This window comes from Moschus berezovskii, chromosome 12, assembly GCF_049115385.1.
Source record: "Moschus berezovskii isolate FMDL1 chromosome 12, NW_MosBer_1.0, whole genome shotgun sequence".
NCBI lineage: Eukaryota > Metazoa > Chordata > Mammalia > Artiodactyla > Moschidae > Moschus > Moschus berezovskii.
The window spans coordinates 247,982-270,867 of record NC_142471.1 but is presented as its reverse complement, the minus strand read 5'-3'; the positions used below and the strand labels follow the sequence as shown (position 1 = coordinate 270,867).

General features: G+C 54.2%; 2 protein-coding genes across 3 annotated transcripts in view; one reads left to right on the top strand and one right to left on the bottom strand.

Moving 5' to 3' along the window:
- Positions 1 to 5,759: 5,759 nt before the first annotated feature.
- The window catches only part of LOC129555913 (protein tweety homolog 2-like), a 22,605-nt gene continuing 5,478 nt past the window's right edge, over positions 5,760 to 22,886 (bottom strand). The window contains exons 2-12 of one of the 2 annotated variants that reach the window (XM_088841807.1): positions 20,145 to 20,235; positions 17,618 to 19,981; positions 17,015 to 17,087; positions 13,391 to 13,460; positions 12,852 to 12,906; positions 12,298 to 12,397; positions 11,998 to 12,090; positions 10,347 to 10,489; positions 9,539 to 9,700; positions 9,034 to 9,112; positions 5,760 to 5,896 (exon numbers count right to left, since the gene is read on the bottom strand). In XM_088841807.1, coding sequence (XP_088697933.1) covers positions 9,076 to 9,112; positions 9,539 to 9,700; positions 10,347 to 10,489; positions 11,998 to 12,090; positions 12,298 to 12,397; positions 12,852 to 12,906; positions 13,391 to 13,460; positions 17,015 to 17,086 — 732 coding nt within the window. In that variant the 5' untranslated portion in view covers position 17,087; positions 17,618 to 19,981; positions 20,145 to 20,235 and the 3' untranslated portion in view covers positions 5,760 to 5,896; positions 9,034 to 9,075. Of the gene's footprint in view, positions 5,897 to 9,033; positions 9,113 to 9,532; positions 9,701 to 10,346; positions 10,490 to 11,997; positions 12,091 to 12,297; positions 12,398 to 12,851; positions 12,907 to 13,390; positions 13,461 to 17,014; positions 17,088 to 17,617; positions 19,982 to 20,144; positions 20,236 to 22,886 lie in introns of both variants that reach the window. The other variant, XM_088841806.1, reaches the window with a different exon arrangement.
- The window catches only part of LOC148775908 (uncharacterized), a 24,861-nt gene continuing 19,119 nt past the window's right edge, over positions 17,145 to 22,886 (top strand). The window contains exons 1-4 of the mRNA XM_088842457.1: positions 17,145 to 17,288; positions 17,536 to 17,700; positions 17,803 to 17,859; positions 17,973 to 18,047. Coding sequence (XP_088698583.1) covers positions 17,145 to 17,288; positions 17,536 to 17,700; positions 17,803 to 17,859; positions 17,973 to 18,047 — 441 coding nt within the window. The remainder of the gene's footprint in view (positions 17,289 to 17,535; positions 17,701 to 17,802; positions 17,860 to 17,972; positions 18,048 to 22,886) is intronic.

The following is a 22,886-nucleotide window of genomic DNA, read 5'->3' as shown; positions in this document are numbered from 1 at the left end:
ATAAAATGAAATTTCTCCTTAGGTAAGACAATGAGGTGAAATAATGTAAACTAAAAGAACCGGATGTGGGGCTAGAAAACATGGGTTTGAATCCCAGCCAGGGGCTCAGATGGTAAAGAATCTGCCTACATGCAGGAGACTTGGCTTCAATCCCTGTGACAGGAAGATCCCCTGGAGAAGGGAATGGCAAGCGACTCCAGTATTGCCTGGAAAATCCCATGGACAGAGGAGTCTGGTGGGCTACGATCCGTGGTGTCGCAAAGAGTCAGACCGACTGAGCAACTTTCACTCACTCGCTTGGCTGTTCACTAACCAAGTGATGTTGGGCAGTTGCTTTCCTTTTCTGACTCATGCTTAGTCCCTTGTGTGTGTGTGTTAGTCGCTTGGTCGTGTCCGACTCTCCGTGATCCTATGGACTGTAGCCCGCCCGGCTCCTCTGTCCTTGGGATTCTCCAGGCAGCAATAGTGGAGCAATAGCCATTCCCTTCTCCAGAGGATCTTCCCGACCCAGGGATCTTCAGGACCCAGGGTCTCCTGGTAAAGAACCCAGGTGGATCCTTTACCGTCTGAGCCACCAGACTCAACAATCCTCATTGGCCAAGGGAGGGGGCAGTCGCAGTACTCAGGATAACTGGGAGGACAGCGGAGCTGACCTGGCGGTGTGCCCAGGAGGGAGCTGACCACAGAACCTGCACGGAAGTCAGCTCTGTGCCTCCCACGGCCGGGGAGCTAACTTGAGTTCAGAGATGGCTGTTGGAGATCTGGACCTGGGTGGACCACGTGTCATACAAGAAGTGGGATTTGGGGTTGGAATGGAGCCTTGACAAATGGTTATGTGCTGCAGCGGGGAAGAAGAGGGGAGATGATTCCAGATTGAAGGGGAGGGCAGTAGTGTGAGCCGGGGGGAGGCGGTTGTCATGGAAGAAAGGCATTTTGGGGGGTCCCTGCAGGGAGAGACGAGTTTACTGCCAGTCTGTGGGGATCTGAGAGGCACTGTAGGTTCCTGGCCAGCTTCTGGGGATTCTGCCAAAGGACAGGAGGAAAGCAAACATCCCTCCCTCAGGCTCCCCAGCTTCTCCGTAAATGTGCTTCACCACTACCTGGCCGGCGCAACAGAATTCCCCTTGAGATGGCGCTATGCCCAACGGCACCAACCAAAGGCAAGCCCATGGTGACCGCTGCCATCAGCTGTCCCCTGGACTCCTGCCACCAGTTTCTCTGAGCCGAGGAGTCCCTCCGAGTGATGGGGGCTGGGCGCAGGAGCGTCTGAAAGCCCCCATTGAACCGGCTTTGTGTGGTCAGAGGCGACTCAGACACAAAGCGTCCGGAAGAAGCAGATCGGCTCCACCCTGGGGCACTGGCTGGCTGGGGCTGTGGTCACTGATGCCCTCCTCAGCCCTCCTCCAGCTCTGGGACGCTGAGGCTCCCTGCACTCAGGGAGGTGGGGGGAGTGGGCGGAGAGGAGAAATAGAAAAGTCCAAAGGAAAACTGCAGCCTCCCTTCCCGTGTCATTGCGATGACTTACTGCAGGCTTCTCACCCACCCTCACTCAGAAAGCCTGCTTGCTGCCAACCGCCAGCGGGCAGCTCCGCTCAGTGAAAAACAGGCAGCACCCATGGGCGGGCCGTCTCAGTCACCCTGGGAAACCAGCAAGAGCATATAATTAGAAGTAAGAACGAGGGTCCAGTTTTAAAAAACGGCAGCGTCTTCCGGATCTCCACTTAATCACAGCGGATCTGGTAGCTTTTTATTTTTGTCGTTAAATGACCCAGTGACTTTAATCACCGTCCAGATTCTTATTCATCTGGGCGTGCCACATCCTTATTGTGGCAGGTGGGATCTTCAGTTGCAGCGTGTGGGATCTAGTTCCCTGACGAGGGATTGAACACGGGCCCCCTGCATTGGGGGCTCAGACTCTTAGCCACTGGACCACCAGTGAAGTCCCGGCAACTGAAGTTCTCTGCTGAGAGCAGCCCCTGGCCGTGGCCATCCCCAAGGCCAGTCCACAGTCTATTGCAATGTTGTCCCACCCGCCTCTTTATCCCGTGTTTTATCGTGATAAAGTACACATAAAATCTACCACTTTAACTATTTTTAACTGCTCAGTTCAGTGGTGCTAAGAACCTTCACACTGTTATACAACCATCACCACCATCTATCCCAGAGCTCTTTTCATTGTGCAAATCGAAACTCTGTTCCCATTAAATAATAAGGCCCTACTCCCCGTCCCCGAATTCCTGGCAAGCACAATCCTACTCTCTCTATGATTCTGACTACTTTAAGTACCTTGTAGAAGTGGAATCATGGGCCTTCCCAGGTGGTGCTAGTGGTAAAGAACCCATCTGCCAACGCAGGAGACGCAAGAGATGCTGCTTCGATCCCTGGGTTGGAAAGATCCTCTGGAGGAGGGCATGGCAACCCACTCCAGCAGTCTTGCCTGGAGGATCCCACGGACAGAGGAGCCTGGCGGGCTACGGGCCATGGGGTCGCAGAGAGAAAGATGAGACTGAAGCGACTGAGCAGCAGCCGCAGCAGCAGTGGAATCACAGTTTTCTTTTTTTTTGTAAGTGACTTATTTCACTTGGCAGAATGTTTTCTAGGTTCATTCATGTTGCAGCAGGTGTCAGGCTTTCCTTCCTTTTTTAAGACTGTGTAAGATTCTATTGTGGACAGAGCACATTTTACTTACCTGTTCATCTATTAGTGGACACTAAGGTTGCTTCCACTTTTTCCTATTGTAACTAACGGTGCTATAAACATGGAGGTACAAGTATTGAGACCATTCTTTCAATTCTTTTGGGAAGTGGAATTGCTGAGTCATACGGCAATTCTATTTAATACAATTTATTAATTTCTAATTAAAAAAAATTTTTTTTAAACCTCCATACTGTTATCTGAAGCAGCCATACCATCCCTCATTCCCACAATGGTGCACTGGGGACCACTCCATCAGCTGCTCCAGAGGAATCGGCGTAAATAACAGCCTCAGGTGGGGTGCCCTCCCAGGCTGGCTCGGGTGTTCGCCGGACACACAAGATGCTGCAAGGAAGGACTGAAGGGCTCTGTGTGTCGTGGGAGCCCGGGCGCAGACAGGCAACCCGTGGAGGCGGAGAGTTTTGGAAGAGGATGCAGCAAAGACCTGCCGCCAAGCTGGGAGAGGTGGCCCGCCCTGTGACCCCACCCCAAGCCCGTGTCACTGCCCAGAGGTGCCCACCCGGGCTGTGAGGTACATACTCCTGGCTCTGACACGTGCACCAGCTAAGTCCTTTCTCTGCACACCTCTGGCTTTTCTATTTACAAAATGACTTGGGACAGTTCCTGGCACTTTGGAGGTTACTCAATAAATGCCACTAGTTATCAGCGACCCTAAAAGCAATCACCTCCAAGGGGAGATTTGGAGACTCAGGCAGAAAGGAGGCCCGACTTTGATTCTGAAGAGCAGCAAGGTGAGGCCCTGTCTCTCTTTATTTTCAACACCCAACCCCGCTCTGATCCCCTCCCGGAGTATGACCCAGCCAGTAGGCGCCATCGGTTGCCGTCATCATTCCCGAAGCCGAGCAAGTTGGACAAAGCGTGCGTTTTGGTACCAGTGGTTTATTTCTTCCCCAGGTGAGGGCGCGCCTGTATTAAGCAGAGATGTGCCCACCTGGCTCCTCCAGGAACAACCCAAGGGATTCTAGTTTAGTTTACATGCATTAAAAATAACTCTAGTGGCCCACGAGGAACGTTAAGAAGCACCACCTCGACGCTGCAGAGTTCCTGTCTGCGACACGGCCTCACGAAGGTGGGGTCACGGTACACGTATGTACAGGGGAATGGGGGAGACAAGAGTCCAGGCGGCCCGGTGGTCCTGTAGTTGGGGAGGCTTGGCTGGGGCCTGAGAACCATTCTGCTGTTCAGCCTTTTGACCAGAAGCGGTGCCCCGGTCCACAGCCACGCTGCCCCATGCCCCTGCTTCGGTGTGGGAGGCTGTGAGCCTCCCGGGCTGTGCGCTCTTTGTCGGCAGGAGGTTGGAAGCGCCAAAGATGCTAACGCTGGATCCTCAGCGGAGAGGGTGGTGGGTCATTACTTCTTCCTGTTCCCCAGGCCCCTCCCTCACCCAGCAGGGTACCGCTCAGGGGTGGGGACAGGATGGAGGGAGAGGTAGGGCAGATGCCCATCTGTACATCAGGACACCATTTTGCTAAAACCTTTAGGACCTACTTGGAGACAGAAGCAGGGAGAGCTGATGTGGCTGTGCAGCCGGTCTCCGGGACCAGACTGTTCACGTTCAGACTTCCCTCCTAGAGACTTTATTCTCTCAAGATACGTCCGTCCAGGTGGGATGAACACACATCCCCACCAACCGGCAGCCAGGGACAGGGTGTCTCACTGACCTCTGTTTTGGTCGACAAATCAGGTGGGAGGGATCAGCCCTACATCTGCTGTAAAAACTGGCTTGTGGGATGAGTTTCAATTCTTTGGATAATCAAGAATCTTTAGAACACTGGCAAGAAAGAGAGTCGCTTTTTCAAAGTGTCGGTGAATGCCTGAGACCGCCCCTACCGCCATGAGCAAACTCACAGCGGAGATTCTGGAATGGAGGTGAGGTGACAGAAGGTTGCAGAAAAGACAGGTCCGCCACCGCCACCTGGAAGCCCACCAGGCTGCAAGGCCTTGGAGCTCCTGGCCTCATAGGCAGAACCTGCCAAGGCCTTCCCTCCATGGCCTGGGAAGAGGCCACTGGGCCCCGGGAGGCTGAGTTGGACAGTGTCTGGTCTCATCAGGGATGTCACCTTAAAAAGCATCTCCTGATCATCCCATCTGCCTTTCAGTTCAGTTCAGTTCAGTCGCTCAGTCGTGTCCGACTCTTTGTGACCCCATGAATTACAGCACGCCAGGCCTCCCGGTCCATCACCAATTCCCGGAGTTCACTCAAATTCATGTCCATTGAGCTGGCGATGCCATCCAGCCATCTCATTCTCTGTCGTCCCCGTCTCCTCCCGCCCCCAATCCCTCCCAGCATCAGAGTCTTTTCCAGTGAGTCAACTCGTTGCATGAGGTGATTAAAGTATTGCAGTTTCAGTTTTAGCATCAGTCCTTCCGATGAACACCAGGATTGATCTCCTTTGGAATGGACTGGTTGGATCTCCTTGCAGTCCAAGGGACTCTCAAGAGTCTTCTCCAGCACCACAGTTCAAAAGCATCAATTCTTCGGCGCTCAGCTTTCTTCACAGTCCAACTCTCACATCCATACATGACCACTGGAAAAACCATAGCCTTGACTAGATGGAGCTTAGTTGCCAAAGTAATGTCTCTGCTTTTTAATATGCTAAGTTGGTCATAACATCTGCCTTTACCTGTGGGTAAATGGTACCCATCTGAGCAGCCAGGAGGAGAGAGGTGACCCCGAGAATGGTCACCTGGGCTTCCGGCTGTGCCTGCAGGAGGCAGAGTCCTGGCAAGCGGACCCTTGAGCCTGACCCAGCCCCTCGTCGCTGCCCCTCCCCACCTGGCGAGGGGGGCAGTCAGGGGCGAACTGAGCCAGGCTCATACCTTAGGGACGGCCAAGCACCTGGGGGTGTTTCCGGTATGGAGAGGGAGTCAGCGGAGGGAGAGGGCTGGTCCAGCTCACGGGGCTTCTGTCTGCCTGAGAATGACAGCCAACCCCAGGCTGACTCTCCCTGAATCTCCAGTCGCTCCCTGGCGCTAGCTGGGAACCCTTCCGATCCTGCAGTCTCTCTATATGCCTTTCATTTCTGTTAAAGAAACACACTTGCATTTGCCTTAGTTAAAAACCAAAACAGAGCCAGGAGGCAGGAACTCCGGGAAGCGTGTCAGGCTCGAAACTCATTCCCGTAGCGCCGCAGGTGTTCGTCTGCCAGGACAGGTAGGTGGCCCGCATGCTGGGCGAGTACTGTGGGAGGGGAGGGGGCAGTCAGGACAGGGTCACACGTCGCCCGTCACACCGGACACCGTGCTAGCAGAAGCGCCAGCTCTTCTGGGGGTGCTGGGCCAGCCAGGGCAGCTGGGCACCGAGTTTCAACGTCAAGGCCTCGTGGGGGTTATTGGAGGACAGTGGGGCTGGCCTGGGCAGGCTTCGTGTCTGCTGAGGCTTCCAACCCTGGGGCCATCAGGACATCCACTTCCCGAACTCAAGATGCACACCCGACCAGCCTCCCTAATGCACCCGCGCGCTAAGGAGCCCGCCGAGCGAGCAGGCTGACGGCACAGGCCCACTGACTCCGAGAGCCGGGCTCAAATCCCAGCCGTGCACCTTACTCATCCTATGACCTTGGAGGAGCTTCTCCAATTGCTCCTGCCTCAGTCTCCCCATCTGCACAATGGACCTAAGACGACTCAGCTCTTACATTGAAAGGACGGCCTAATATAAAGCAGGAAGATCCCTAACCCAGGGCTTCTCAAACCTGGCTGTGCATTAGAGACACTGCAGGGGTGGGGCTGGGGAGGGTTCTGAAAACATCTGGATTCCCAGACCGTACCCACCAGTATTTTTTTTGGAACCACCAGTACTTTTTTAAATGAGATAAAATACACATAAAATAAAGTCTTTTGGGACTTCCCTGGGGTCCAGTGGTTAAGAATCCACCAGCCAATGCAGGGAACAGGGGCTTGATCCCTGGTCTGGGAAGATCCCACAGGCCACGGAGCAACTAATCCTGTGCACCCTAGGGACAGTGCTCCACTGTAAGAGAAGCAGCGCAACGAGGCCCACACGCCGTGAGGAGGAGCAGCCCCCCTCGCCGCAACTAGAGGAAATGCACCCAGCAGTGCAGGCCCAGCGTGGCCATAAATGAATGAATACATAAATGAAGCTTTTTTAAAGTGCCACCTCTAATATTTTAATAATAAGTTCCTCCCAGTGCAGCCAAGTCGGAGAAACACAAAGTTTGAGTGTTCGCAGCAGATGTTAGCCAGCTACTGCTCAGAAGTTAAGGATGTGGCTTCTGACGTTATTGCATCTCCCGTCAAATGTATGACCTGGGAGTCTGCACGTCTAACAAGCTCCAGGTGCTGCTGGTCTGCTGACTCTGAGGAGCGATGATCTACAGGACCTGACTGTCCTCTGGCCCCAGGGGTTCAGGTCTGAACCACGCACACCGGAGCCGGACAAAGGCTTCCGGCTGGGCGGGGGATGGGGGCCCGAGACTCCTTAACTCCTTAAGATTGACTGGGTCTCAATTTTGCCCTCCCGGGGACACCTAGAGGCACTTCAGTTGTTCTTCAGTTGTTAAGTCGTGCCCCACTCTTTCTGACCCCATGGACTGCAGCACGCCAGGTTCCCTAGACTTCACCATCTCCTGGACTCTGCTCATGTTCATGGCCATTGAGTTGGTGATGCTATCTAACCATCTCATCCTCTGCCTCTTCTTCTTTTGCCTTCAGTCCTTCCTGAGGGAAGGTTTATTCTGCCCTTGAGCCTTGCAAATAAGGTCACTTTTCTGATTATCTCTGCTGAAGGCAGGGAGAGTGGCCCTGATCTTTCACAACAGAAGGCAATCTGAAATTCATTTACAGTTGGCATTCCAGGGCCTTGAGTAATTCATGTGTCACAGCATCAGATTTCTCCTAATTACGTTGTACTGAGATCAATATGAAAATCAGTCTGCATTCCTGGGGCCACAGCAGCTGGCGGGAGGGAGCAGGAACCGAGAGGCTTCTTCTGGGTTAGAGGGAAGCCAGCTTGGGGTTTCAAAGGTGCCAACTCTGGAAGTAGGCCTGGACAGGCTGCTGTCCCTGCCTGGGGCTCCCAGGAGCGAGAGGAAGGCCCAGGTCAAGCACAGTCTATAAAGGACAGCAGGGAGGTGCTCTGGGCAAAAAAACAGCAAGGTGGGGCCGGGCAAGGAGAGCCAGAGGGTCGGCTTGAGCAGGACACTGTGGACACTTGGGGCCGATCATCCTGCGTGCGGGGGGCTGGCCTGTGCCAAGCAGCGCCCCTGGCCTCCACCCGCTAACACCTGCCAACACCCCCTGCCAGGTGTGACAACCAAAGATGCCTTTAAGGGTAAAGTGAAAGTGGCAGTCACTCAGTTGTATCCGAATCTTTGGGACCCCGTAGATTGTAACCCACCAGGTTCTTTTGTCCATGGGATTCTCCAAGCAAGAATACTGGAGTGGGTTGCCATTTCCTCCTCCAGGGGATCTTCCCAACCCAGGGATCGAACCTAGGTCTCTGACGTCTCCTGCCTTGGCAGGTGGGATCTTTGCCACCTGAGCCATGGGGGAAGCCCAAAGATCCCTTGAGTTGTGGCCAGATGTCCTCTGGGGGAACAAACTCGAGTGCCCGTGGGGGAGACCCAGTGCTCCAAGGTAAGGCTGAAAGGTCACCTCCTCAGGCCCCGAAGAACTGTTTCTCCCTCTAGGGCCCATCGCACCGTACAGCACTTACTACAGCAGCTTTCTGAGTCTCCCCCCTGCAGATTACCCCACTTCCCGAAGATGGGCTGGGTCCCCGGCTCTCCTTCCCGGGTCCAGCGCTGTGCTTTTCACTAACAGCACAGCGCTGGACACCCTGAGCTGGTTCTCAAAGCCAAGTCTACGTCAAGAGTCTTGTGTCCTTGGGGCACCAGGGCTCCAGGTTCACCACCTGAATGTCTTCTTCCAAACTACCAGGATGAGCCAGGTGAAACGCCTTGCTAAGCCCAGTGAAGGCGATGGCTCCCTACCTGACAGACACCTGGCTCAAGAACGCAGACGTCCAACCTTGTCTCAGACCCCCTTCTTTCTTACAAATGCCAGGCTGATTTTTGTTTGTTTTCTGTTTTCTTGGCTGCACCACGCGGCATCAGGATCTCAGTTCCCCCATCAGGGATCGAACCTGCACCCTCTGCAGTGGGAGCTCGGAGTCTTAACCACTGGACCTCCAGGGACGTACCGGCAGTCTGGTTCAATGCTTATCCAATAACAAAACCGTTTCGTTCTTGTTCTTTTCTACCTCTGTGGGAGGGATCCACTGGGTTCCCAGGAAGCTTTCTCTTTAACTGGCCCCCTCCCCGGCAGGGTTTGTGCCTTGGCCTGGGGAGCCCAACTTACCGTGGGTGGAGGGGATCCTCTTCCGATGAGCGGCACGTTCTCCTAGCGCAGGTTCCCGCCGAACAGCGCGGCTTGGTTCCTGTGGGGTTGACAGGGGTGAGGAGCGCTCAGGGAGGGAACACAGGTGTGTGCCTGGGTTTCTGCAGGAGGGTCCCAGGGTGTGCATAAGGGAGATGGGATCGGACCACGGACAGAGGGGAGGGAGAAGCAGCAGAGAGCGGGTGATGGGGCCAGGGGAAACGCGGCTTGAGGCAAAGGCCCTGACACCTGCAGGGGCTCTTCCTCCAGCATAAGATGCTCTGGGGTTGCGGGGGGTGGCCCGCACTCAGGTGTCCTGACTGCAGCCAGGGGACCAGTGGCTTCGGACCCTTCCTCCCCGGCCGTGGTCCCCTGGACCCAAACATGCCCCCACCCGCAGACCCAGCTCCCCGAAGGCCAGGAAAAGTGCCACCGCCCCAGCCTGGCATGTTGTGGGGAGGCCCCGGGAGCCCCGCCGTACATGTACTCTGAGACGGGGGCGTTGGAGATGGTCTGGGCCGGGTGCAGGCTGCCCAGGCCGCTTCTGTAGCTGTAGAAGCTGCGAAGCTGCCCCCGAGGCGGGTTGTGGGCGGTGATGCGCCGGGCCTGGGGGTTGAAGGGGTCGTTGATGTCGTCATAGTCCCTGTCCCTAGGATGACACGCAGGACACGGCCGTGAGGGGCGGGGGGTGGGGGGTCCAGGCAGTGGGGTCCCGACCCACTTCCCAATCTTTCCTCCCAGGACTCCCCCTTGGCTGCAGGTGTCTCCTTGAGGTTCTCTGAAAGTATGGTCTTCAGCCCTGCCTTACACATATTACTCTGCTCCGTTCCCAACTGCACACCCACTTCCTCCAGGCAGTCCACCCTGCTGACCACCTGCCCACTAACCCTCCCTACCCTTACTCCTTTTCTCGAGACACTGAAACGCTCTCATGTCTGTCTCCTCTGTGAGACTATAGGTGCCCTGGCAACAGCGCTACAATCTGTTCCTTCCGGTATTCTGGGGGCACCCCTCCCTGCAGCAGCATCACCCCGCCAACTCCTGCAGAGGAAGAGGGGACAAGCTAAGGAGGCCAGGCTGTGGCACGATGCCCTCATCATCCTTGGCCCTGCTCTGGGCCCCTCCAATCTCCTTCTGGAGTCCTGCCTGGACTTTCAGGGACACTGCAGCAGAAACCCAGCCAGCCTGTTGGGGTTGAATGCCCGGTCCCCCTGCTGCCCTTCTCCACCCCAGGCTTTCAGTTCTCAGCTCAGCCGGAGAGCAGAGCCTCCCGCCTCCTTCCCCAGGAAGCCCACCTGGTGGCACAGTGCTTCCGTGCCCCCAGTCCCAGGCAGATCATGACGGAAAAGGCCAGGGCAGCCAGGAGGGAGAAGAGGCCGAGGTACAGCAGGCCCTCGAGGCCGTCGTAGCAGATGCCGGCGAGGGCGTCCAGGTAGTCCTGGAGGAGGAAGAGGGACACGCAGCTGCAGGGGAGAGCGGCAGTGCCGGGGGTCCCAGCTGGTCTCTGGAAGCCCCTCTCTCCCAGCCTGGGCTCCCCTCCCCCATCCCAGGCACAGTGTATACCCACGAAGGGCCCACGTTCGGGACCCCAACACGGGGTGCTTCTTGGTTCTCTCTCTACGCATTTGCTGAAAATACCGACTGTGTGCTGGGCTCGGAACAGGACAGATGACGAGCTTGCGGGTGGGGGAGTCAGAGGGCAGAGGGCATTTAATCTGAGGCCAGGACAGCAGGGAAGCGGAGCGAGCCTGCAGCCTCTGAGGCAAAGGGGCCAGGCTCGGCGTGTTCAGGAAGGACGGAGAGGTCAGGTGAAGACACACAAGACGGCGCCAGGTCATGCTGGACCTCACAGTGCAGGCGAGGAGGAGCTTGAATATAACGCAAGGTGATGGGAAGACATGGGTGGGCTTGGGGACGGAATGCTGTGATCCAATCCGGTTTTTAAAAGGCTGCTCTGGCTGCCGTGTATGAAAGGTGGTGAGAGGGTGGGAGACAGTGGGGAGTGGTTAGGAGGCCACGGCTGTCACCCAGGGGAGCAGAGAGGTGCTTGGACCAAGGCGGGGGCTGTGGAGGGGACAGAATCGGATGGAGCAGGGTGGATCCGAGGGTACAGTTGTGAGCACTCGCTGAGGGATGGGGAGTGGAGATGGGGGAGGAAGGAAGGGTACTGGGGCCACCCCCTGCTCTCAGCTCTCAAGTCAGGCTGCCGGGGTTGGAAACCCAAGGCCTCGACTCGACAGCTCTGGAATCTCTGGTAAGCTACTTCATAGATAAAAAGATATATACATCTGTCCATCTGTCTATCCATCCATCCATCCAAATTCACACACAAATTGCTACCTATAACATTTCTCATGAAATATCAGGTATTTCACCGTCTGACAGTGAGGACTAAACGACATGTCGGATGTACAGTGCGCAGAACGAGGTGGAAGACAGGGACCCAGTAAATTGCAGCCGTGATCATTATCATGACTGTTCGCGCGAAATCCACGTGGGATGTGAGAGCTTGTCCACATACACTGGCTTCCTGCTTTGGAGGCGAGGAGGGCTCACATGCGCCCAGCTTGCTCCCGGCATGGATGTCTGATACTGCAGATTCCTAGAGACCACCCTGGCAATGAGAGCGGGATGTCCACTGGCGACTCAGGAACCGGATGGGCTGACCAGATGGCTGGGGGTCTGTGCGCCAGGGAACAGCCCTCCTCATGCAGCTCAGGGTGCCCCGAAACAGACCCAACTCTCCGTATCCCCACCCCCTGGTACTGTTCTCTGCGTCTCCCCGGCTCAGCCACTGGAGAGGATCTAGAAGCCAGACACTCTCCCACCCCATCCCCTGAGTCAGGCAATCACTCTCCCAGCCTCTGCTGGCTTCTCCCTGGGACAATGTGGCCTGCTGGGGTGAGCCCCCTCACCCTCCGCCTGTCCCCCCGGGCCACCCCGCACCTTGTGCTGCCCCCGGCAGTCCAACAAGGTGGTCAGCTGGTGGAGGCCGGACTCGGATGAGTTGAGCAGGAGCTGGATTTCAAGCGGATCTTTCTGAAGCAGGAAGAGGCGGACATGCGGACAGACCGAGAGGCAGAGAGTGAGCGCGGGCAGCGGGGAGGGCTCGGGACGAAACCGCAGACGGCAGCTTCCAGCTTTGGCAGAGGGGCCTCTAAAGCCACAGGGAGGGGCTAGACGGCACAGGGAGGGGACCCGCTTTCTCTCCCCAGCCCGCCCCGAGAGGAGGGCCGGCCGCCTCACCTCTGCGGTGGGGAAGCGCGGCACGGCAAACGGCGGCACTCCTGCCACCTGGATCTGCATGGCGCTCAGCGAGCGCTGGAAGACGGCCAGGGCCTGGGGCCTGCGCCGGGAGAGACCGCAGCCCCACATGAGGTTTACTCCCAGGAGCCCCCTGCTGCCTGCTTCCCCTGCGGCCGCCCGCCCCGTGCCATCGTCTGCAGCTGCAGTCACACCCCTGATCGGGGACGGCCCTTCCTGCTGGCAGGAGACTTTTCCTCAGCCCTCAGCCTTCCTGAGAGCTACACCGTCCACCTGCTTCCTGCTACTCGCAGAGTCCTGGTTGGGAACCTTGTGAGAAATGTAGAATCTGGGGCCCGCCCCAGACTTAAGCACAACCTCTGCACGGAAACCAGCATCCAGGGTGATGGATGGGCATGCAAGCTGACCAAGAGCCCCCTGCAGAGGACCCCAAAGCAGCACGGAACTGCCAGGCACCTCCACCTTCCTGGTCAGTGCTGCGGCTGACCACTGGGGGGCGCTGGGGGCAGGGTTAGAGCTGGGCCGGGGAGCAGTACCTGCTGGAAGGGGCTGCTTGTGCTCTGACTGCAGTACAGGTATTATCGGTCACCTCTGCAAGGCACAGACACTGGAGTCAGGCAGAAGCTCACACGTGACCCGTGCTCATCCATCCTCCCTGGCCAGACCCGTCCCCGAGCTCCCGAAGGAGGCAGCTTCTAAGACGTGGCCCTTAGTTCGGCGGGACCTGAAGGACAGTGATGGGGTGGCTCTGGGTGACCACAGGACTGACAGGGAAAGTAGGGCACCGTCTGGGCCTCCCTGGTGGCTCAGAAGGCAAAGAATCCGCCTGCAGTGTGGGAGACCCCTGGGTGGGGAAGATGCCCCAGAGAAGGGAATGGCTACCCACTCCAGGATTCCTGCCTGGAGAATCCCATGGACAGAGGAGTCTGGTGGGCTACAGGCCACGGGGTCCCAAAGAGTAGGACATGACTGAGTGACTCACGCTTTCACTTTTTCTCAGGGGCACAGTCTGGCTGACCGCGGGCCTGGACCGAGCATCCCAGGGGGCTCTGACAACAGCAGCTGAGATCCTTACCGGGGCGGACCTGGCCCTCTGTGATGTTCAGGATGAAGGTGTCTGGAGATGCGCAGAAGTCGCTGGTGCCCTGAGCCAGGGAGAAACAGGAGGGGTGGAGGAAAGTCACACACTCCCAGGAGCTCAAGCATGGGGACCCCACAGCTCAGACCCAGCTGGGCAAGATCTGTCAATGGCCAGCCTCCCTGAAGTGGGTCCTGGCTTTGCCCCTGCCTGGCTCTCTTAACTTTAGAGACAAGGGCTTAGCTTGGGTCTCAGCGTCTTCATCAATCACACAGGAGATACGCCCTTCTCCTAATGAATCAATCCACACAGCGTACTCAGAAAAGTGACGGGCAGACAGACAGCAGGCACTCTGTGCTGTTACCTTTGATTTCTGAATGCCTCTCCTGGGAGGGACGCAGGTGAGGGAAGGGGATGCTACGGGATACTTTCTGGAGTTATCTGCTCCACCACCTTGTCTGCCAGTCTCTCAAGCCCGCCCCCACTTCGGGGGGTGTCCATCTATGAAGCTTGCCCCAGAATCTCTCCCTAAAGAGTTACAGAGGTGCTGAGTCCATCTCTGAGCTTTTGGGTCCGGGTCTTGTTGTGATAAGATGGGAGGCCAGGATGAGCACAGGGCTGAGAGGGGACGCAGGCTCCAGGCTCTGCTGTGGCCACGCCGGGGCACCACCAAGGGCCCACGGGGCCGAGTGGCGGAAGGTCTGGGCCCTGGAAGAGGTGGCTGCGAGGACGCCGCCCTCTGAGCCAGGCCCTCCGCAGATCTGGCCTGGGGGGTGCGGCGGGACACTGGGATGAGGGGGGCTCCCACCTTTCAGGTCACCCCATGACCCTCCTAGAAAGGGAATAAACGTGCAGAAAACCAACGGACCAGTGGGAAAGGTTGAAGGCAAAAGGAGAAGATGGCGGCAGAGGATGGGACGTTCGTATAGCATCACCGACTCAACGGACATGAACTTGGGCGAACTCCGGGAGATGGTGAGGGGCAGGGAGGCCTGGTGCACCGCAGTCCGTGGGGTCGCAAAGAGTCGGACACGACTGAGCGACTGAACGACAACAACAAACCGATGGACACTGACCACACGCCTCGGGGCCCACCGATCCGTCTCGCCCCCTCAACAAGCCTTCGCGGAAAGTGCCGCTCTCCTGCCCATCCTACACAGGAGGAAATGAGGCCTGGGGAAATTCAGGAACATTCCTGGGGGCCCCTGCCGGGCAGGGGGCATGCTTGGTGGCCAGAGCACCTTGGTGACCTGCCATCCTCTCCCAGAGGCCACTTCTCCCCGCTCCTTCTCCTTGGGCGCTGGCTTTCCTCTTTGCCTCACACTCCGGACTGTACAGCGGGGTGGCCGAGCAGGCGGGGCTCAGTTCCCCGGCTTCCACCTGCCTCCTTATCACGTTCTTTCTAAAAAATATTCATTTAACTGTGCAGGGTCTCAGTTGCGGTTCGCGCAATCTTTAGCTGGGGCTCGCGGACTCCAATTTGTGGTGTGTGGGTTCTAGCTCCCTGACCAGGGATCGAACCCAGGTCCCCTGCACCGGAAGCTCAGAGTCTCAGCCACTGGACCACCAGGGAAGCCCCCCGGCACGTTCTTTGGGGGGCAGTGCTCCTTCCTGGAGACCCTTTCTGGGGGGACAGGGGAGGGAGGGGGTGAGGCCACAGTGTTGGCGCTCTGCCCCACAGCTCTCAAAAACAAAAACAAGAGTAGCCCCAGAAAAACAGGTGGGTGGGCAGAGGCAGTGGCTGCACAAAAGCTCCCCACAACAGCCTCGGAGGGCCTGGCTCCTTCTGCCCCACTTCCTATTAAAATGCAGCAGGAGCTGCAGCCCCGTCAAAGGCCCATTCACTGCCTCACCCTCGCCCTCTCTCACACAAGGGTCTGATTAATCGAATTAGGGAGATGACTTTTCTCTGCAGCTCCCTGGCTGCCCGGGGGGCCCTCGGCTGGGAGCTGCAACACAGAAGCCTGCGGAGAGGGAGGAAACCCCGCTGGGAAGGAGCCAGCTCCCGAAGGGGCGCCCGCGGTGGCCAGCTGGAGGCGCCCGGGGAGGGCCCGCCGTGTGCAAGCTTCCCTGAGCTCACTCTTGTCCCTGAACAAGTGGCCTCGGCCAGCAGCCACCCTCCCTGGACCCTGTTCAGCCCGCCTAGCTCCAGATGACGTCAGGATGCGTTTGACCGTGACCTGGGCCCTCCCAGTGGCTCAGACGGTAAAGAATCCGCCTGCCATTCGGGAGAGCTGGATTCAATCCCTGGGTTGGGAAAAGCCCCTGGAGAAGGGAATGCTACCCACTCCAATATCCTGGCCTGGAGAATCCCATGGACTGAGGAACCTGGCAGGCTACAGTCGTCCACAGGGTGGCAAAGAGCCGGACATGACTGAGCGACTTTCACTTGGGCCCTCCTACTCTGCTCTTCCCTGTACCTGGAGGGGCCCCAGCCCTGGGGACGTAGGCTCCTGCCTGCCCAGGGCTCACTCACTGTGTGATGTGGGGAGGGGGGACAAAGCAGCAGAGGTCCACCTCCTCCCTCTTCCGGACAAGCTCTGCCCAGAGCTACTCAGACAAGCAGCACCAGGGTCCATGCATTCTGGGGACATCGTGGAGGCCAGGGTCACCAGCCGGCCCCATCACTGGGCCAGGCACGCGTTTGGGTAGAGGGCTTCCCGTGGGAGCCCCCCCAGGTTTTTTTCTCCCAGATCAAAAGGGCAGAATGGACGCAGGTCACAGGTTTGCTCTGTGGCCCTTAAGTCAGATAAGGGATTCTTTGAAATCCCCGTAAATCTGCCCCTCTGTCACAAACACACACATACACAGACACACAGCCTGTACCACCACTGTGTCGATCCACATGGGGCTGTGATGATCTGCCTATGAGCTGAAACTTAAGAGGAAACGTCCCGTTCTTCTGATTCTTCCATCTCCAGGCACCCACACCCCCGAGAGCCACGTAGCCGAACGTCGGATGAATGAATGAACGCTGTGCACACAGCTCCTCTGGAGCGTTTGGTCCACCAGAGACCAAGCGGACCTGCCTAGCTGGCTTCCGCCCACACTCCACACACCCTGTGCGTGTGTCTGTTTCTCTTTGTTCTTTTAACATTTCAAGGTGCCACAACTGGACACACACACCACTGTGAACCGGACAGTGTGTGTGAGTCCAAGCGCAGGGGACGGGAGACCACCTTCCGCTTTCCGGATGCTTGGGAGGAAGGCCCGGGAGTGCGCACTGAGGCCCGAGGGCGCTTCCAGGACGGGGTTCGAGCCCCACCCAGTCCCACCATCTGGGCTCAGCGATTCACACCCAGAGGAGGCTCCTGGTCCCTCGTCCCCAGCCGCACAGGCCGTGGCGGGTGGGTAAAGGATCAGGCTTCAGGTCTCTTATCTTGGCTCTGCCCCCAAATGCCTCGTGACCCTGGGGCAAGTCTCTTCCTTTCCCGGGGCCTGTGGCCCCATCAAAAGGGATGAGCCAAGCCCCTTTAGATCCCAGACTCTCGGATTCTTGGTTAGGGACTGAGATCAGAAGCTGGCCCTGCCCTGGGAATACCGGACGGGACACATCGACGCACCACCAGACCGAAGACCACCTGGGCGGACCACCCGGCACCCCCACAGCCCTCAACTCACCACGGCCGTGAAAGCGTCAGCAGCCAGGGACGTCCAGCTGAGGAGCAGGGCCAGCACCCCGCAGCAGAGCATCCTAGAGGAGAAGCAGCCGCCGGTGGGGTCCTGGCAGAGGCTGGCAGGTGGGGGCCCCATGGTGGATGCCTGCCCCCAGCCTTCGGGACCCTTCCTCTCGGCTACGACCTTGGCCCCCCTGGTTCTCAGTGGCCCCGAAGGCAGCCCCAGCCTGAGCCCTGACACCGCCTCACTGACTGCTGGCAGAGGGATATGGACCGATGTCCGGGGCACAGGTCGCCAAGGGAAGAGATGGCAGCAAGGGCGCGAGCTGAGCGGCTCTAACGGCTCAGCTGCAGGACAGTCAGGCCCAGGAGGCAGGGGCTGGAGCGGGGAAACCCGCCCCTGACTTGGTGTCCAGATGGCAGGACGGTGGCTGCTGCCCCCACTCCCCCCAGGCCGGGGGCTGAGGAGGGGGAGGGAGGGGGCGTCAGGCTGCCCCTGCTGCCCACATGCCCCCGGCCCCTCAGGCCCTCATCCCTCTGGACGGCGGCACCGTCACTCCCCACGCTTGGCCAGCTCTTCCCCCAGACCCAGAGGCAGGCTACTCACGAGGCCAGGAAGCACCTGGAGCGCTTGGCCAGACCCAGGCAGGCGAGGAGGCACAGGACCAGATCCAGGATGAACAGGAGGAGGTAGGAGAGCCACCTGGGCGAAACGGGAGCGGCGGTCAGGGGAGCACTGCCCGCCCGGGGCCCCTGGCCCGCTGGCCTGATCGTGGGACTGACTGCCCATAGTTGGTGGCTATGCTGATGAGACCGGGGGCCAGCCCTGACCCGGACAGCAAGAAACCAGTGTGCACGGTGGACAGCCCTTGGGGTTCAGGGGGCTGCACCACGGCCTGTGCCTGGCCAAAGGAGTGCCTCCCTCCCCCCGGCTGAGTGTCTGAACCAGCACTGTCTCCTAGAACTTTCTGCAGCGATGGACACAGACCACCTACACACTGACCACTCTCTGCCGCTACCTACGCGTGGCTGAGAACGTGAAACACGGCTGATACAACCGAGGAAGCGAATTTCTCCTTTTACTTTCTTTTCTCCCTTTAGAATTGAAGCATAGTTGCAATACAAATTTATGTAAGTCACAGGCATATAAAAATGAGTCACAATTTTTAAAGGTTATACTCCATCTATAGTTACTATAAAAAACTGGCTATACTCCTCATGTTGTACAGTATGTATCCTTTTCCTTAGTTTTTGATTTAATTTTTACTGTGCACGGGAGTATAGCTGCTCTGCAATGATGTGACAGTTTCGGGCGAACAGTAAAGCCACGCAGTTATAACATACATGTGCTCACCCTTTCAGTTACTTTATCTTTTGCTGTGGGCCATGCGGGATCTCCCTCAACCAGGGGTTGAACCCACGCCCCCTGCAGCAAAAGTGCAGAGTCTGAACCACTGGACTGCCAGGGAAGTCCCTCATAGCCTTTGTTCCAACAGCCACACGTGACCTGTGGCCACGCCATGGACGAAGCAGGTCTAAGCCATCTCTCGGCAGCCTCCTGGGAGGCATGTATTTGGACCCTGGTTCCCGTTGCTTCTAGAAGACACACACAGTGTCAGACCAGGCGAGGTCCATCCACTGTTCAAATACATCTGCAGTCATCCATGCCATTTTGTTAGCTTCATAATACACAGGCAATGATTTTATGCCTTTGAAGCAATGTGGATTTCTGTTTTTTCCAATGAGAAGCAGAGGAAGTTTCTCTGAGCTGTCCATGTTTGTCCCAACCACCAGAGTTATTCTGTCTTTGCATCACTTGCCAGTTGAACAGGTTTCTCCTTTAAATGCAAAGGTATTTGTAGGCAACATTCGATAAAGCAGCCCAGTCTCTTTTACATTAAAAACATTTTTAGGATGATAATCATTTAAATAATAAGGAAGTATGTTTTGGTGCCAGACAGCTGAAGGGTCTACTGGTACACCTGTGGCTTCTACAGGTTGAGCTCTGAATACTAGACCATACCTGGATTTAAAACGGTCCAGCCAACCATTGCTGCACTTAAAATCATTACGTCCCAGTTTCTGGGTAAAATCATTAGCTTTTCGCCGCAACATTGGACCATTGACTGGCACATTCAGACACTGAGCGATTCGATACCACCTCATCAGTGCCTCCTCCAGGTCTGTGTAAAAAGCAGTTCTCAGTCTTTTTCTCTTTGGATCAAATCTCAGTGATTCAAAGGCTTCCAGAACCTTGTCTTTATTCTTCATAATCGAAGACAACGAATTTTTCTTTATTCCATATTCAGCTGCAATCTCTGCTTTTTCCGTACCGCTTTCTACTGCATTTATGATGTCGATCTTTTCTTCAATGGAGAGACTTTTCTTTTTCTTCACAGTTACAGGCAGAGTTGAGGCATCCACAGGAGCTTCTGCCATCTCACCCTGAGCTTATGAGGAGATGTCGTCTCTCTCTGGGTCTGTTTCTTTAGGAAACTTTATTTTTCAGTATGATACAAATTGCTTTCTATGCCACTGCGTATATTAAAAGTTGGTCAGTGTCTAATAGTCTTATTTGTGTGGAAATGGATGAATAAATACATTTCTTCAAAGGATCTGAATAAGAAAAATATTACCTGCAGCTAGAATATTTTAGAAGAGAAATCTCCTCCCCAGGACCTTGTGCAGTTCAGTTTATTTGGAGTTCCAGAAGTCAAGCTAAAATAGAAATCTCATTATGTCAAACCTGTCCAGTCCTGCTGATGTATTTTTGGAACTTCAATCCTTTAAGATGATCCATTTTATCCATGTGCACATTCAACCTCCTCTTAATTCTCCACAGAAGGCCTCAGTGATAGGAAGAAAAGCATCCAGAAATTGCATGCAAATGTCAGCTGCTAATTTCCAAGTCTCTTTAGGGTGGAGAAGAAAATGGTAGAACCCTTCTAAGACTCGACAATATCCTCTGTCACTTGAAACGTTTAAAAAAAAAAAAGAGGAATTTTAGCGATGATATGTCAACTTAATATCAAAAAAATATTTGTACTAATTAGTTATGCTTTTAATAATCATGAAAAGAATGGGAACATGTTTCTAAAAATACAGTAACTCAAGCTTCCAGAAGAAATGCTTACCTCCCAAATGGTGTCTCTGTGAAAAGCTCTCGAGCTCCGCTCTGACCCCTTGAGTTCTCACTTGCCTTTGAATGCTTTGTAATATATACTTCTGGAATAAATCAGACAAATTTAATCTGTTTTAAAAATGTGAGCTTACCAAAATTAAAGAACTAAAAATGATGCTGGGTAGATCTTTGGTGGCTATTTTTCCCATGAAGTCACAGGCTGCCCCTGTGGCTTCTCTAAAAGAAAAACACAGTCAGACAGTGGTCACAAGGTCCAACTTTTAATAGCACATGGGAGACAGGGTCTCCTTTATAGGAGTCTGGTAGAAAATGCTTCACTAAAAATCCAATCAAGTGATTCCATTACAAATTTTAAAAAGTGAAATCTCATTCTAGTTGCTTAAAAATCTAGTAACTTTTTATCACTTTGACACATTGGCCAGATGCACGGAGGCCACAAAATACTTGACAAAATGCATGGGAATAAACAAATTACTGAGAAGATATAATGTAGAAAGAAACAAAAGAAGGAGAGAGATCATGGTCTCAACCTCTCAGGACCTCTACTTCACCTGTAAAATAAAGGGCGTATCACAGTGGGAGGAGATGGGCCTTGGTGCCAGACACACCTGAATTGACAAGTGACTCTGCCACTTAGCACTTAAGGTGATCCTGGGTAGTTCACTTAAGCTTTTGAAGCCTTGGCCCCCTTTTCTGTAGAATAAAGGTAACTACAGCATGTACCTCATGGAGGAATGGCACATTCAGTGAGATTCAGTGAGAGCATGTAAAGCACTTAGCCCAGTATTTAGCACCTTACAAAGTATTCAATAAATATTTGATGACCTCATCATCATTTTGTGGCTCAGCAGGTAAAGACTCCGCCTGCAGTGTTGGAGACCTGGGTTCGATCGCTGGGTTGGGAAGATCCACTAGAGAAGGAACAGGCTACCCACCCCAATATTCTGGCCTGGAGAATTCCATGGACTAAAATCCATGGGGCTGCAAAGAGTGGGACATGACTGAGTGACTTTCCCTTTCACTTTCATCATCATTATCTTCCCTCTAATGTGCCCTTCCGCTGTGTCAATCTACAAAATTCTGAGATGTCACAAAATCCTACTTCAAATGATAGCAAGAATCCCACCTTAAATATACACTGAAAGCAGAACTCTTCTTAAGCCAAATAGTGCAGTGAGAATGGTCACCCTACACGGGCTGGTCCCAGCCTTCCCAAGTAGCATCTCCCCCACTAGAATCCACAGGCTTTGGGCCTCCTACAGGCCAAGGAAACAAGCTAATCTGTTGAACGGGGGTGGCGGGTTTGGGGGAAGGGTTACTTCCTTCCATGTGAGAGGGTAGACACTCCATTCCTCTAGTTTTCCTCTCTGTCCTGGGAGGTTTCAAGAAAACACATGCATTTTTTTTTTTTTTTTTTTGCACAAAACTTTATCAAAATTCCTCTGCCTTTGTTGTCCAAAAAAAGTAATTTCTATTATAGAAATAAAACCAGTAAAGGAATCTTTTTTGTTGTTGCTGTTATTGCAAAAAAGATCTTAATAATAATTATGAGAGCCTAGGGTGTTAATTTCCAAACTGCTTTACTTCCTGTATTCCAAACAACTCAGGAGGAAGGTGAAACTGGATTTCAGAGCTCATACGGTTATAACATGGTTGAATGCAGTCCAGAATCCAGGCTTTCCAAGGTCAAGTCCACCATTCTTTTTACAGATGGCATGGCTCCTCTGATAGTTACACATTCTATGCCTCCAGCACCAAGCTAAAGACAGAGTTTCCAATGCCTTTCCAAACCTCTCCCCCTCCACATATACCCCAAAAGGCAGTATAAGGTTTCCACAGGAGAACAGCCATTATGAATTCCGGGGACATAAACAGAAACCATACCCTATATCCAATTTTAGGGTGAGCTGACTTTTTAAGTAAATAAGATTTGACCATTCAACTAAAAAAATTCTTATATATTGAAGACTACCTGCATATTTTTCTACTCTATCCTATAAATATACCATTATTTCAGAATAAAAAATTAAAAATATCTTCCTCTTATTAGAAAGGATACCAACCTCCAAAAATTTAGGGAGCAAGAACCAATTTTTTAAGAAAAGTCAAAACCAAGCAAAACTACTCTCCAAGAGTAAAAGGGAATCTCTTCCTTCTTTCTGTTTGGTTGTTTTTGTTTTTTTCTTTCTTCTTCTTCTTTCCTTCCATTTTATTTCATTTGTCAGGTATAAACCCTATTATCTCAAACAATAAGGATTACAGAAAAAATTACTTGAACTTTCTCCCATATCCTATCCCAAATAAAGCAATATAATATACACAATCAGAGATGATTATCTTGATCAAATTGAAAATAGTGATACTTTTTTAGGAAGATAGTAGGATTTTTTTTCCTGAGAGTTAACAGTATATATTTCCTTCTAAAACAGTTGTCAAAGTTACAGTTTCCCATGGGAAGATGCAATACATCTTTATTCCTGAAACAACCAAATTTCCAACGCCAAATCAGACAAGTTAGGCTTTTTCCCTAGCAAAATTAGGCAATACTGCCTAATCAATGAAGCTGAATTCATTGAGAATGGGACTTTTCCATTCTCCCACAGTCCACTGGCTGGGTTTTTTGTTTTTTGCAGGGAATAATGGCAGCAGCTAATATTTCTTAGAAGTAATAATTCTCTCAATCATGCTACTCCTTGAAGATGGGCATGAATTTGAGCAAACTCCGGGAGACAGA